This window comes from Saimiri boliviensis, chromosome 3 (assembly GCF_048565385.1).
Source record: "Saimiri boliviensis isolate mSaiBol1 chromosome 3, mSaiBol1.pri, whole genome shotgun sequence".
Taxonomy (NCBI): Eukaryota; Metazoa; Chordata; class Mammalia; order Primates; family Cebidae; genus Saimiri; species Saimiri boliviensis.
Window position 1 is genome coordinate 7483755 of NC_133451.1, and position 14034 is coordinate 7497788.

Genomic DNA, 14034 nt, shown 5'->3' on the forward strand with positions numbered 1-14034 from the left:
AATTAAGATTACATGCCAGGAAGAAAGCAGACAAAGTGGTTTGGGAAAGTATGTGTGGGGTGGGGGTGGGAATAAAGTGAGAAGCTATCTAGATAAAATGTGATCAGGGACACTCCATGAAGAAGTGACTATCTGGTCCCTGTGTTGGGTATCTATGAATTAGCTGATGTGACTGTGAATAGGACATAACCTTGATTTTGCTTTTGCATCTGGGGAGGCAACAAGGTGTAGTGGAGAAAGCCTTTGACTACACAAGTCATGTTCCAGTTAAAAGCTCCAATTTCACTGCTGACTAGCTGTGTGACCTTGGGTTAGAGGCTTAGCTCACAGAAATGCCTACTGCCTCATCCACACCATTGGAACACTGCCTTCCTCTTGGGTGGATGTGAGGAGTCGATGAGATCCATATGTGCTGATTTGTATGTTAATATATGCAGGCACTCACTCCTGTGAGCATTTTGTAAACAGTTCCATGCAATTTCAACAATAAGGGAGCTGTATGCTCAGTGGTCATCAGCCTGGGATCTGGGGTTTGAATGCTTTGTTTCAAAGCCAGGGTTCCATGACCTGCCAGCTGTGTGTCCTGGGGCAAATCACCCAATCTCTCTGCAAAATAGGAGTCATTATACTAACTAGCTCATTTTATTGCCTATGAGGATTAAATGAGATATTTGTGTAGGTGCATGGATGTGAGTGTGTTTCTTATATATGTGGTAGGTGTCTATAAATATTTATATATACTACATATGTATATGCACATTTACATACCCCATGTGCATATATACACATATGCAAACACACGTATATATGTATATAGTTTAAAGTAGTGTCAATACCTTTTAATAAACTTGATTCATTCATTGTTTAATAAGCCTGATTCATTGCCACTGTTGTTATTCATTTAGTTTTGTGTATCCTGGATACCTAGTCCAGGAATACTGCCTTGGATGAAGACCCATCTTGGGATGCACTTCCAGGGCCTTCAGAAAGATCGTTTTCAAAGACTAGTTGGACCATGTCACTTCCAAGCGTCATCCCATCAATAAAAGAGCAAAGCAGGGCCTGTTAGGGTGTGCTCCCTACTACCCTTGACCCTTGCAACACAGGGTCCACCCACCTGGGGCCTCTCAAGTTTTGGCCTTTCTGCACAGTGCCTTCTGCATTCCTTTTCTCAGTGCTGTTTCCTAATTATCCTACAAATCACAGACCGAGTGTGGCAGAGGAAGCCTTCTCTGCCAACTCAGGCCCTGCTCCACTCCCCACTCAGGCTGGCTGGGTGTCCCTCCTTGAATCTCCCACTGGTGCTGTGTGTTGCTCTGTCATGGTCATCATCCTGGGCTGTAATCATTTGTGGGGGTGCCTGTTCCACCCAGAAAGTTGAGTCTCATTCATCATTTTCTTCCCAGGAGCTGGTACACAGCCTGGCCCAGACTGATGTTTAAAGAATGAAGGGCCGATTCAAATGCTATGAAAAGTAAGTCTTCTAATTGCTTTAAAACAATTTGTTTTGGACTGACAGTGGTATTTCCCTGCTTGGGCACTATCAAACTCACTGGGCTATGACCTAAAATACCTTTTATTACCTAAAAATCTGTAACATCATCCTCAAAGAATGGAGTTTTGCCACTCAGAGTGTACAGAAAAGACTAAACATCAGATTTCAAAGCCAGTTCCCCCAGACAGAGGGAATAAGAATGAGGCATCTAAAAGAAGCCAGGCACAGATAAATTCTTTATGAACATTTTCTCATAAAATTTGCATAATAGCCCAAGAAGTAGGTTTAATCAGGAGCATTTTTCAGATTAGAAAATCCAGGTCCAAAGAGTTCAGTAGCTCCCCTAAGCCCAATGAGATAGAAGATAAATATCCTTGGCAATCCAACCCAGGCTTGCATTTGTGGGATAATTCCTCCACTTCCACATGTGGCTACTTTGAACGAAGCAACACTCATCTGAGGGTATAAATATGGCATTGAAAGTGTCTGGTACATAGGCAGCAGAGGATTCATAAATTCAGCTTTTGAATTAATGCAAAACATTGCACAGCATTTCCATACATCCTTACACATGGTTGTGTTCAGAAACATAGTTTCAAATCTACACATACACACACTGGAAGGGGGATTTATAAGCCATATGGAAGGGGGTAAAAAAGACTGACTCAAATCTTTGCCAAGTTTATAATTTTAGACTTGGTAAGGTAATTCAACTGTAGTAGGGTTCTCCAGAAAAACAAAAGAAATAGAAGACAGATACACATATATAACCAAGATTTATCATGGGAGTTGGCTCATGGGGTTTTGGAGGCTAAGAAGTCCTGTGATCTGCCATCTGCAAGCTGGAGACCCAGGATAGCTGGTGGTGTCATTCAGTTCAAGTATGAAGGCCTAAGAATTGGGAGTCTGCTAGCAGAAGTCCTGGTCTAAACCTGAAAGCCCAAAAACCTGGAGCAGTGATGACTGAGGACAGGAGAAGATGGATGATTCAGCTCCACTAGAAAGAGTGAATGGCTCCAATTTTTCATTCTATTCAGGCCCTCAGTGGAATCACTGATGCCCGCCACACTGGGAAGGGCCACCTGCTTCGTGCAGCTCACTTATTCAAATGCTGAGCTCCTTTGGAAGCATCCTCACAGACACACTCAGAAGTAATGTTTTACCAGCTCTCTCAGCATCCTTTAGCCCAGTCAAATAGACACAGAAAATTAACCAGCACACATTTGTTTAGTAGACGTTAAAACATTCCCATAAATTACTGGATAGCTCTTTCTCCCCAGGGTAGATCTGGAATCTAAGAGCAGATGAACTCCACCAGAGGAATATCTGAGAATGACTTTAAACTTTTTCTAAAATCTAGTGAATCTTAATGAAATGGCCCCAGCCAGCCATGCTGTCATTGCAACAGTTCCATTTCCTGCTTTGCTCATCCCAGGCTCAGCTCTGGAACACTGGCATTTAGCTCACCAATGTCCACGTGACCTAGTGTCTCAGAGAATTTGGACACATGGATCATCTATCTGTTGCGCTCTACTTCATGAACGGCTACAGTAGTTTATGAATGACACATGTATAACTATCTGTAAAGAACTCTTTCAGCACCTTCAAAGAAACCCCATCAAGGAACAGAAGTATGCTCTGCCACAGCATGACGTTCTTTAGGAAGTACAGCACCGCACTTACAAACAGATTCCAGAACCAGAATGCCTGCATTGCTTCAAAGCTGGTGAGTGACTGAGTGAATAAACAATTGTGTATTTGAACAATAACTTCACTACTACTATTCTCCTTCTCCGTCTTCATTTTGTGGTGCTTGCTATTGTTATTTGTATCAAAGTTATATGCAAATAGTTCAAAGAGCCAGATAGTTTGGCAAGTTTTGTTTCAGTACAACAATCCCTGTCACTTTCTGTTAAAAACACATTTTGTTAATAGCATTAATCCGATCACTTTCTCCCCCATTTATCCTTCCCTAACCACTCCTCTGTTCCAGATTACAATTTTGGTATCCAACTCCATATCTCTAAATGATAGACTTCTAGTGACTCCTTCACTTAACTCCAGGCTCTCCCTGGAGACTGGACTTCCTGCTAGAGAAGATAAAGACTTAGCAGTATTTCTCCAATACCGAGAGACCCAGTCATCTTTCCCATTTCTCCAGTTTCTTGATGGACTATCATTGAGTTTTTGCTTAGATTTTCAGGGTTTAAGTGATACGATTAGGTATTATATACAGAACCGAACCACTTAGTGAGCTGTACTCTACACAGATGTTGTCCTGTGAACATTTTTATTTCCCAAAATTAATAATGTTATTTTTACTGAGTTTTTTTTCCAAACCTCTCATAACTCAATTTCAGATTCTTTTTTTTTTTTTAATTGTAATTTAGGTTCTGAGGTACATGTGCGGATCATGAAGGATTGTTGCATAGGTACATACACGGCAAGGTGGTTTGCTGCCTTCATCCCCCTATTTCTCCCCTCATTATCCCTCCCCACCCTCCCCACTCCTGCTGTCCCTCCCCCAGCGCCCCCCACTGACCACAGTTTGTGATGCTCCCCTCCCTGTGTCCACGTGTTCTAACTGTTTACCAACTAAATGAATCTCCTCTCAAGGCCAGATGCATCAGGAATTTCACTTTTCCTGAATAACTCTCTTCCAGAGTCTCTAATCCACGCTAATCAAGAACTGGTCATGGTATACATGTGAGACACAACTGACATCCCTTCAGCAGCATCCTGGAGATTTCCTATGCCTATCTGCTTTGCTGGAGTTCCAGCTTTCTGTACTCCATTTCTTTATCCTCTGATTCATTCCTTCATTTTGGAGTCCATCTCATTTTCCTAGTACTTAAGAAAAAGTATATGGGAGTAACACTTTTTGAGACCTGGAACTGGGGAAAATGTATACCCTCACACGTGGTTGAGCAGCATATCTACACTGCCTTCTAGTATTTAAGAAATGCAAAACTCATCATCACTGGTCATTAGAGAAATGCAAATCAAAACCACATTGAGATACCATCTCACACCAGTTAGAATGGCGATCATTAAAAAATCTGGAAACAACAGATGCTGGAGAGGATGTGGAGAAATAGGAACACATTTACACTGTTGGTGGGAATGTAAATTAATTCAACCACTATGGAAGACAGTGTGGCGATTCCTCAATGACCTAAAAATATAAATCCCATTTGACCCAGCAATCCCATTACTGGATATATATCCAAAGGATTATAAATCATTCTACTCTAAGGACACATGCACACGAATGTTCATTGCAGCACTGTTTACAATAGCAAAGACCTGGAACCAACTCAAATGCCCAACGATGATAGACTGGATAGGGAAAATGTGGTACATATACACCATGGAATATTATGAAGCCATCAAAAGCGATGAGTTCGTGTCCTTTGTAGGGACATGGATGAACCTGGAAACCATCATTCTCAGCAAACTGACACAAGAGCAGAAAATCAAACACTGCATGTGCTCACTCATAGGCGGTTGTTGAACAATGAGAACACATGGACACAGGGAGGGGAGCATACACACTGGGGTCCGTTGGGGGGAAATGGGGAAGGGATGGGGAGGTGGGGAGGTGGGAAGAGATAGCATGGGGAGAAATGACAGATACAGGTGAGGGGATGGAAAGCAGAAAACCACACTGCCATGTGTGTACCTATGCAACAATCTTGCATGTTCTTCACATGTACCCCCAAACCTAAAATGCAATAAAAAAAAGAAAAATAGAAAATAATAAGAAATGCAAAACTGGCTGAGCGCTGTGGCTCACACCTGTAATCCTAGCACGTTGGGAGGCCAAGGTGGGTGAGTGGCTTGAGTTCAGGAGTTTGAGACCACCTTGGACAACGTGTTGAAACCTCGTTTTTACAAAAAAAATACAAAAAAAAATGGCCAAGGATGGTGGTGTCTGCTTGTGGTCCCAGCTACTTAGGAGGCTGAGGTGGGAAGATCACTTGAGCTCAGGAAGTTGAGGCTGCAGTGAGCTGCGATTTTACCAGTGCACTCCAGACTGAGTGACAGCAAAACCCTGTCTCAAGAAACAGAAAACAAAAACGAAAAAAGAAATTCAAAACTATTCTGATTCTTCCGTCTCTATGACCTGTGGCTCTTCTCTGGAAGCTTATCAAATCTGACATTTGTTTTGGTGTGTGTCTGTTTCTAGCCATTACTCTGTGCCCCTGGTGGGCTACCTCAATATGGAAACTCACTTATTTCAGGTCCAGGAGATTGTTCTTTAATTATTTCATTGATGATTTCTCCCTAGTTTTCTTTTATTTTTTCCAATGTTGAAATCTGAAGATGGGTTCTTTAACTTTCTTATGTTTTTGCTCATATTTCCTTTTTGTCTTTTTACTCTACTTTATAGAAAAGTATAACGGCTTTATCTTCCAACACATCTTTTGAGTTCTTTAAATTTCTGCTTTCACACTTTGATTCCTAAGAGCTCTGATGTTTGTTCCCTAAGTTTTAAAAAATGTTATTTCTTTTTTCACACATGCAAAATGCTGCTTTTATCCTCTGAAAATACTGATTATAGTTATTTTGATGTTTCCAGAGTCCCTATTTTGTCTAAGCTTTATTTTTATTTTCATTTTGTTGTTTAGATCTTGATATTCAAGTTAGAAAATTTCTCTGGATGTCTGATAATCCTATGTTGTCATTAACTTAATTGGGAGCTGATAATGAATGAATGGGGCTTGTTTACTGTGACCTACACTCTAAGGTGCCTGGAAAACCTCTGATGGGACAATCTCTTTCCTCCCGGCTCAGTCACATTCCCACTGAGATCACTTGAGTTCTCTGTGTGGAGGATGAAGGCATAAAGGCACCATTCTCTGATCCCAGTTAGGGTGGGAGGGTGTCATTTTGGCATCTAGTAAGTATATGTTCATATAATCTTGCCATTTTTAGTACAGTATCCCAACCCAGGCAGACTTGATGTCCTTCAGCCCAGACACTCTCCATTTTACCCTCATTTAGGGGACTAACCTTTAGTCTTCCTTTTGGGTAAGGAAGGGGGCAACCACTTGGTTCTGCAGAGTTCAGAAAGAGGTCTGTGTTTCTTAACAGCACATACGAAGTTTTTGACAATTCACCTCTTTTCACCAACTGCCCCCATTCCATAGATGCCAGGAGGTGCTGCCAATTCCTGAGCATTTGGGGGATTCTTTAGCATCTATTAGTTCTTGACTCTCCCCAGTAGCAAATTTGAATTCAGTTTCTGGTATCCTAAGTCATGGATCACTCTACATCTTTCTTTCCAGCTTCCCCCACTGTTTTTACTGTAGCCCCTTTCAGTTTTCCCTATCTTCATAATTTTATCACATTTCAAATATTCCTTACTGTCATTTAATGGAATTTAAGAAGGGAAAAGTGTAGACGTATGTGCTTAATCTGTCATCTTTACCTAGAAGTTCAAGACCTCATCTTTTCTAAATCTTCCAAAATTAGTCAAATTACAAGGAGGTCAGCCAAGCACTGTGCAAGACCATGGGTAAACCAATTTGGAGCCCCTCACACCAGCTGCCTTCTCTGGGGTCAGTGAGAAGAGTTATAACTGATACCATCACTTTCCAGAGCCTCTCATTGAGCTCCAGCTTCTGCAGACAAAGTCACTTTTCTCACCTGTGTAGGACATGGCACAGCTGTGCACAGCAGGGAGAAGCATGGTCCCTGAGGAGGCCGCAGAAACTCAAAGCTTTTATGCAAAAGCCCAGGGCCAGCACTGAGGTTTCTCAAGAGAAAGAGATTGCCCACAATGCACAGTACTGATTTCAAAGTATGGAAAAAAAAAAGAGAGTAGAATCCTCACACTCTCAACTTGCTAGTATAATAATTCCACTGTATTCCTTCTGACTTGAGACAAGAAGGACAGAATGTTCCAGCTTCCCCAGGCATACAGGAGCACAGAAACGTAGACCAGCCACCAGCCATGTCTCTAAGCAGTTAGTGTACGGGTACAGGATGAGAGGTCTACAAGGTGCCCCTTGTAGAGAACGTAAAAGAAATAGGAAGAAAAGTGTTCTGCTTTTCTCCCCCATGTACTACCTCTTCTAAACCATGTAAGGGACGAAATTCTCTCCCCACTACTGCAGACTGCTCCAGACACCCTAGCCCATGATGCCCCTGTCCCAGGCATCCTGCCAGCAGCCCCATTACCTGTGGATGATGTGGTACCTCTGAAGATACTCCAGGGCCAGTGCCAGCTCACAGATGTAGAGTTTCACAGTCCCCTCTGTGAAATGCACATTCTGCTGCAGATGGTAGCGCAGGTCTCCCCCCAGGAGCAGGTCCACTACCATGAACATGTCCTCCTCGTCCTGGAAGGAGTACCTAGGAGCACAGAGGGACAGAGAAGGTTAGGGGTGGAGGCACCTTCAGCATCCTCAAGACCGATGCCCCCATTTTACAGAAGAGCAAACTGAGGCTCAGAGAGAGGCACTGAGTCACTTGAGTCATGGTGCTGTAAGAGTGAAGGGGCAGGGGCAAAGGCTTTCAGTCCTCAGGCTGCCTCCACACTTGTTGGGGTGTCCTCATTTCTTACATAGCAAAGGCAAGCAGGAGAACCCAGCATTAGTTCCCAGGCTCTGGAAGACAGATGACACTTTAACTACTACTGGACTCCAGCATGTTTCTTCATCTGTTTTTAGCAGGTGCTTTAATTAGATGGTGTCAGTGTTTGTAGAGGTTAGTCTCCAAAAACACACTTTCCTCCCAAACGCTCTCTCCATTCCCTGCACATGCATGCTACTCTCCACATGGAGCTTCTTTCTGCAACTCTTGAATGCAGTGGTGTTCTGGAACATCCAAGTCTAGGCCTTAAGGGAACTGGCAGTTTCTAATTCTTGCCTCTTGGAACCAGCCAGATCCCAAGGCACATGGAGAGGCCATGAGAAGGAAAACCAAAGCCCCAGATGAGTTCCCAGTGACAGTCAGCACCACTGCCAGCCATGCAAGTGAGCTCCCTTGAGCATTTTGATATTCTGCTGCAGCCCCAGATATCACATTGAGCAGAACGGCCCAGCTGAGCCCAGTTCCCCACAGAACATGAGATGATAAAATGGTAGTGTTTTTACACCATTAAGTTTTAGGGTGGTATTTTGTTTTGTTTTTGAAACAGTAGAAAATTGATACGGCACTGAATTCATTTAAAACATGCATTTGTGCTTTCTAAGGACAAAAGAGCCAACATATAGAATCTGAGGCTGTTGTTAAACAATTGTAAAATAGCATCACATCACAAAATGTTATCAAGTTCCTTATATATTCATGAAGTATAATAATGGAATCATGTAATATAATCAGGGAACTGCAGAAGGTAATCATGGCAGCCTAGACCTGTGTGTTAGATCCTCGGATATTAGACGGAATCAGCCAGGTCCTTCTCCTCACTTAACAGAATGGGAAACTGAGACCCAGAGGGAAGAAGGGATTTGGTGAGTCAGTGTAAGTGTGGCAACAAGAACCCAAATCCCCTAACTCTCACTTGCTGTAGTACCCTGATGACCATATACTGTTGGGACATTGCTGTAATGTACCCATATTGTGTTCCAGTATCCTGGGTGTGCAGCCCAGGGGAGGGAGCTGGATGCACGATTTGGTCTCAGGACAGGCAACAGGACCACATGCTTATAGGATGGGGAATTCCAGGGTTTGAAGGACCTCAAATCCCCTCTGGCTCCTATTACAGGGATTGGGGTGCAGGCGAGAGGAGATGGCTAGACAGAAGTCATATCCTCTGTGTGTATCTTACCCATTGTTTATAATTGTTCAGAATTAAGGCAAGAAAGGGGGCTGTTTATTGTGTCCCCAGATCATGAATTTACCAGATGCTTACAGAGCACCTACTGTGTGACAGGCATCGGGCTGTGTGTTGGGGACATTGGGACAAAGAAGCTGTCCTCACCCTGGAGCAGTGCACAGTGAGCTGGGAAGGGCCAGGCTGACAGTCACTGACAGTGCAGGAGCTGGCATTCTGGGAGTCTTTCCAGGGTGCAGGGGAGTGTGGGAAGAGAGGAAGTCAGTGCTCCAGCAGCTGAAGGTGGGTGGGAGGAATTGAGAAAGTCTTTGCCCATGAGGGGTTTACTGGGTCAGAAGCACACAGGCTGTGTGACTCAGACAGAGAGAGGGACAGTATGACCCATGGCAGGGGCTGGATCACGGCCCAGTACCCACAACCTACACAAACAGTGGCCACCTTTGGGAGTCGCTGTTGTGACATGGCTGGGCAGGAGTGGAGTAAGATACAGTCCCTGCTCTTCATGGAATTAAGAGACAGGAACAGACCTCATGGTATGGAATGAAGCTCCTCCTATCAGAGATTCCCAGGAAGTGCTGCGAGGGTGGAGGGGCAGGGCTGAAGCTGCCATCTATCTCCCAGGCTGTTCTGTGCTGAGAGGTCCTTCTGTGTTTCTAGACAGAGGCACCCTGAGTACTCAGGGGCAGCCCAAAGCCTCACTGATGCCCAGATGTTCCCAATATTCCTGTAACAGTTTGAAGGCAACTATTTCTAGAAGTTTCAGTGAGAATATTTTTGTTTGATCAGAAAGCTTTTATTATTGTTGATATTATTAATTATTATTCTCACTCTTCTCTGTCTCTCACGCTGGAGTGCAGTGGCAGAATCACGGCTTACTGCAGCCTTGAACTCCTGGGGTCAGGCCATTTTCCTACCTCGGCTTCCTTTCCAGTAGCTGGGACCACAGGCACACACCACCACTTTTCTTTTCTTTTCTTTTCTTTTCTTTTCTTTTCTTTTCTTTTCTTTTCTTTTTTCATCTTTTTTTTTAAATATTTATTTATTTATTTATTTATTTTTATTGCATTTTAGGTTTTGGGGTAAATGTGATGAACATGCAAGATTGTTGCATAGGTACACACATGGCAGTGTGCTTTGCTGCCTTCCGTCCCCTCACCTGTATCTGTCATTTCTCCCCATGCTATCTCTTCCCACCTCCCCACCCCCCACCCCTCCCCCATTTCCCCCCAATGGACCCCAGTGTGTAGTGCTCCCCTCCCTGTGTCCATGTGTTCTCATTGTTCAACACCCGCCTATGAGCGAGAATATACGGTGTTTGATTTTCTGCTCTTGTGTCAGTTTGCTGAGAATGATGGTTTCCAGGTTCATCCATGTCCCTACAAAGGACGTGAACTCATCGTTTTTGATGGCTGCATAATATTCCATGGTGTATATGTACCACATTTTCCCTATCCAGTCTATCATCGTTGGGCATTTGGGTTGGTTCCAGGTCTTTGCTATTGTAAACAGTGCTGCAATGAACATTCGTGTGCACGTGTCCTTGTAGTAGAATGATTTATAATCCTTTGGATATATACCCAGTAATGGGATTGCTGGGTCAAATGGGATTTCTATTTTTAGGTCCTTGAGGAATCGCCACACTGTCTTCCACAATGGTTGAATTAATTTACATTCCCACCAACAGTGTAAAAGTGTTCCTATTTCTCCACATCCTCTCCAGCATCTGTTGTTTCCCGATTTTTTAATGATCGCCATTCTAACTGGTGTGAGATGGTATCTCAATGTGGTTTTGATTTGCATTTCTCTGATGACCAGTGATGATGAGCATTTTTTCATATGTTTGTTGGCCTCCTGTATGTCTTCTTTTGTAAAGTATCTGTTCATGTCCTTTGCCCATTTTTGAATGGGCTTGTTTGTTTTTTTCTTGTAGATGTGTTTTAGTTCTTTGTAAATTCTGGATATCAGCCCCTTGTCAGATGGGTAGACTGCAAAAATTTTTTCCCATTCTGTTGGTTGCCGATTCACTCTACTGACTGTTTCTTTTGCCGTGCAGAAGCTGTGGAGTTTGATTAGGTCCCATTTGTCTATATTGGCTTTTGTTGCCATTGCTTTTGGCGTTTTGGTCATGAAGTCCTTGCCTACACCTATGTCCTGAATGGTTTTGCCTAGATTTTCTTCTAAGGTTTTTATGGTGTTAGGTCTGATGTTTAAGTCTTTAATCCATCTGGAGTTAATTTTGGTGTAAGGTGTCAGGAAGGGGTCCTGTTTCTGCTTTCTGCACATGGCTAGCCAGTTTTCCCAACACCATTTATTAAACAGGGAGTCCTTTCCCCATTGCTTGTTTTTGTCAGGTTTGTCAAAGATCAGATGGTTGTGGGTATGTTGTATTTCCTCTGAGGCCTCTGTTCTGTTCCATTGGTCTATATCTCTGTTTTGGTACCAGTACCATGCTGTTTTGATTACTGTAGCCTTGTAGTATAGTTTGAAGTCCGGTAGTGTGATGCCTCCTGCTTTGTTCTTTTTGCTTAGAATTGACTTGGCTATGCGGGCTCTCTTTTGGTTCCATATGAAGTTTAAGGTGTTTTTTTCCAGTTCTGTGAAGAAGGTCATTGGTAGCTTGATGGGAATAGCGTTGAATCTGTAAATTACTTTGGGCAGTATGGCCATTTTCACGATGTTGATTCTTCCTAACCATGAACATGGAATATTTCTCCATCTGTTTGTATCCTCTCTTATTTCGTTGAGCAATGGCTTGTAGTTTTCCTTGAAGAGGTCCTTTACGTTCCTTGTTAGTTGTATTCCTAGGTACTTTATTCTCTTTGTAGCAATTGTGAATGGCAGTTCGTTCTTGATTTGGCTCTCTTGAAGTCTATTACTGGTGAATAGGAATGCTTGTGATTTTTGCACGTTGATTTTGTATCCTGAGACTTTGCTGAAGTTGTTTATCAGTTTCAGGAGATTTTGGGCTGAGATGATGGGGTCTTCCAGATATACAATCATGTCATCTGCAAATAGAGACAATTTGATTTCCTCCTTTCCAATTTGGATACCCTTTATTTCTTTTTCTTGCCTGATTGCTCTGGCTAGAACTTCCAGTACTATATTAAATAGGAGTGGTGAGAGAGGGCATCCTTGTCTAGTGCCAGATTTCAAAGGGAATGCTTCCAGTTTTTGCCCATTCAGTATGATATTGGCTGTTGGTTTGTCGTAAATAGCTTTTATTGTTTTGAGATACGTTCCGTCAATACCTAGTTTATTGAGGGTTTTTAGCATAAAGGGTTGTTGAATTTTGTCAAAAGCCTTCTCTGCATCAATCGAGATAATCATGTGGTTTTTGTCTTTGGTTCTGTTTATGTGGTGAATTACGTTTATGGACTTGCGTATGTTGAACCAGCCTTGCATCCCTGGGATGAATCCTACTTGATCATGGTGGATGAGCTTTTTGATATGCTGTTGCAATCGGTTTGCCAGTATTTTTTTTTTTTTCTGAGGCAATCATACTCTGCCACCTAGGCTAAAGTGCAGTGATGTAATCTTAGATCACTGCAAATTCCACCTCCCAGGTTCAAGGAATTCTTGTGCCTCAGCCTTCAGAGTAGCTGGGACTACAGGTGCGTGCCACCACGCCTATTAAAAAAAATTTTTTTGTGTGTGTGTATTTTTAGTAGGAATGGGGTTTCACCATGTTGGCCAGGCTGGTCTTAAACTCCTAGCCTCAAGTGATCTGCCTACTTTGGCCTCTCAAAGTGCTAGGATTACAGGCATGAGTCACTGTTCCCAGCCAAACCACTGTTCTTAGCTAAATTTGTTATATTTTGTACAGATAGGGTCGTGCTATGTTGCCAAGGCTGGTTTTGATCTCCTGGGCTCAAGCAATCCTCCTGCCTTGGTCTCCCAAAGTGCTGGGATTACAGACATAAGCTACCACACCCAGCTTATTTTTAAAATTGTTAAATTATATTTTTATTTTATTTTATTATGTCAGGATTTTAAAAACAGAAAACTCTTCTCTAATTTCTGTTCTGTTCCATTGATCTATTTTTCTGTCATTGGGCCAACATCTTTCATTCACTCAACAAACACTATCATTCACTCAACAGACACTGTTCCCCAGGGAAGGAATGGATGCAGCAGGACAGGCCCGTCCTTCATGGGGCTTAGATGCTCATGGAGGAAACGGATGATCACCCAAGTGAGGGGTAAGTTCAGAGGTGACAAGTGCTATGGAGAAATGAAGTGAAGCCATGAGAAGGCGACTGGCTGGAGAGAGTGGGGCTCATTTAGGAAGGGCCGGGGAGGCCCTGAGAGCAGAGGCCACTTGGCTGAGCCAGCCATTGGAAGACAGAGATGGGGCAGGCAGTGTGGAGAGAACCTTCTAGGCAGAAGAACAGCAGGTGCAAAGGCTCTAAGCCGGAAAAAACCAGAAGGGTTTGGTGGGAGACAGCCAGCATGGCCAGGGTAGAGTTTGTGACAAGCAAAGTTGAGATGTGCCTCACAGATGAAGCAGTGGCCTGGATTCAACTTCCAGAGGAATGTGAAGTCATCCATGGGTTTTGGCTAGGGAGTGACCTGGCCGGCTTCTTACAAAGATGTCTTTGGATATAGGGGAGAGAATGCATATGAGAAGGATACTGGGAGCAAAGCCAGCAGGATTCCCTATATGTGGGTGGGAGAGGTACCACGACATCCCTTGGTGCTGTGTGTCTGGGACCCTGCAAGGCTCTTGGGGACAGGCCCTCCCATCCCCTCATTT

The 14034-nt window shown here is 43.3% G+C and overlaps 1 protein-coding gene across 2 annotated transcripts in view; it reads right to left on the reverse strand.

The window, feature by feature from the left end:
- The window catches only part of STK32B (serine/threonine kinase 32B), a 440698-nt gene that overhangs the window by 153207 nt on the left and 273457 nt on the right, over window positions 1-14034 (reverse strand). For both annotated transcript variants that reach the window (XM_039468436.2, XM_074395883.1), the window contains exon 4: window positions 7682-7855. In XM_039468436.2, the coding sequence (XP_039324370.1) occupies window positions 7682-7855 (174 nt within the window). The remainder of the gene's footprint in view (window positions 1-7681; window positions 7856-14034) is intronic.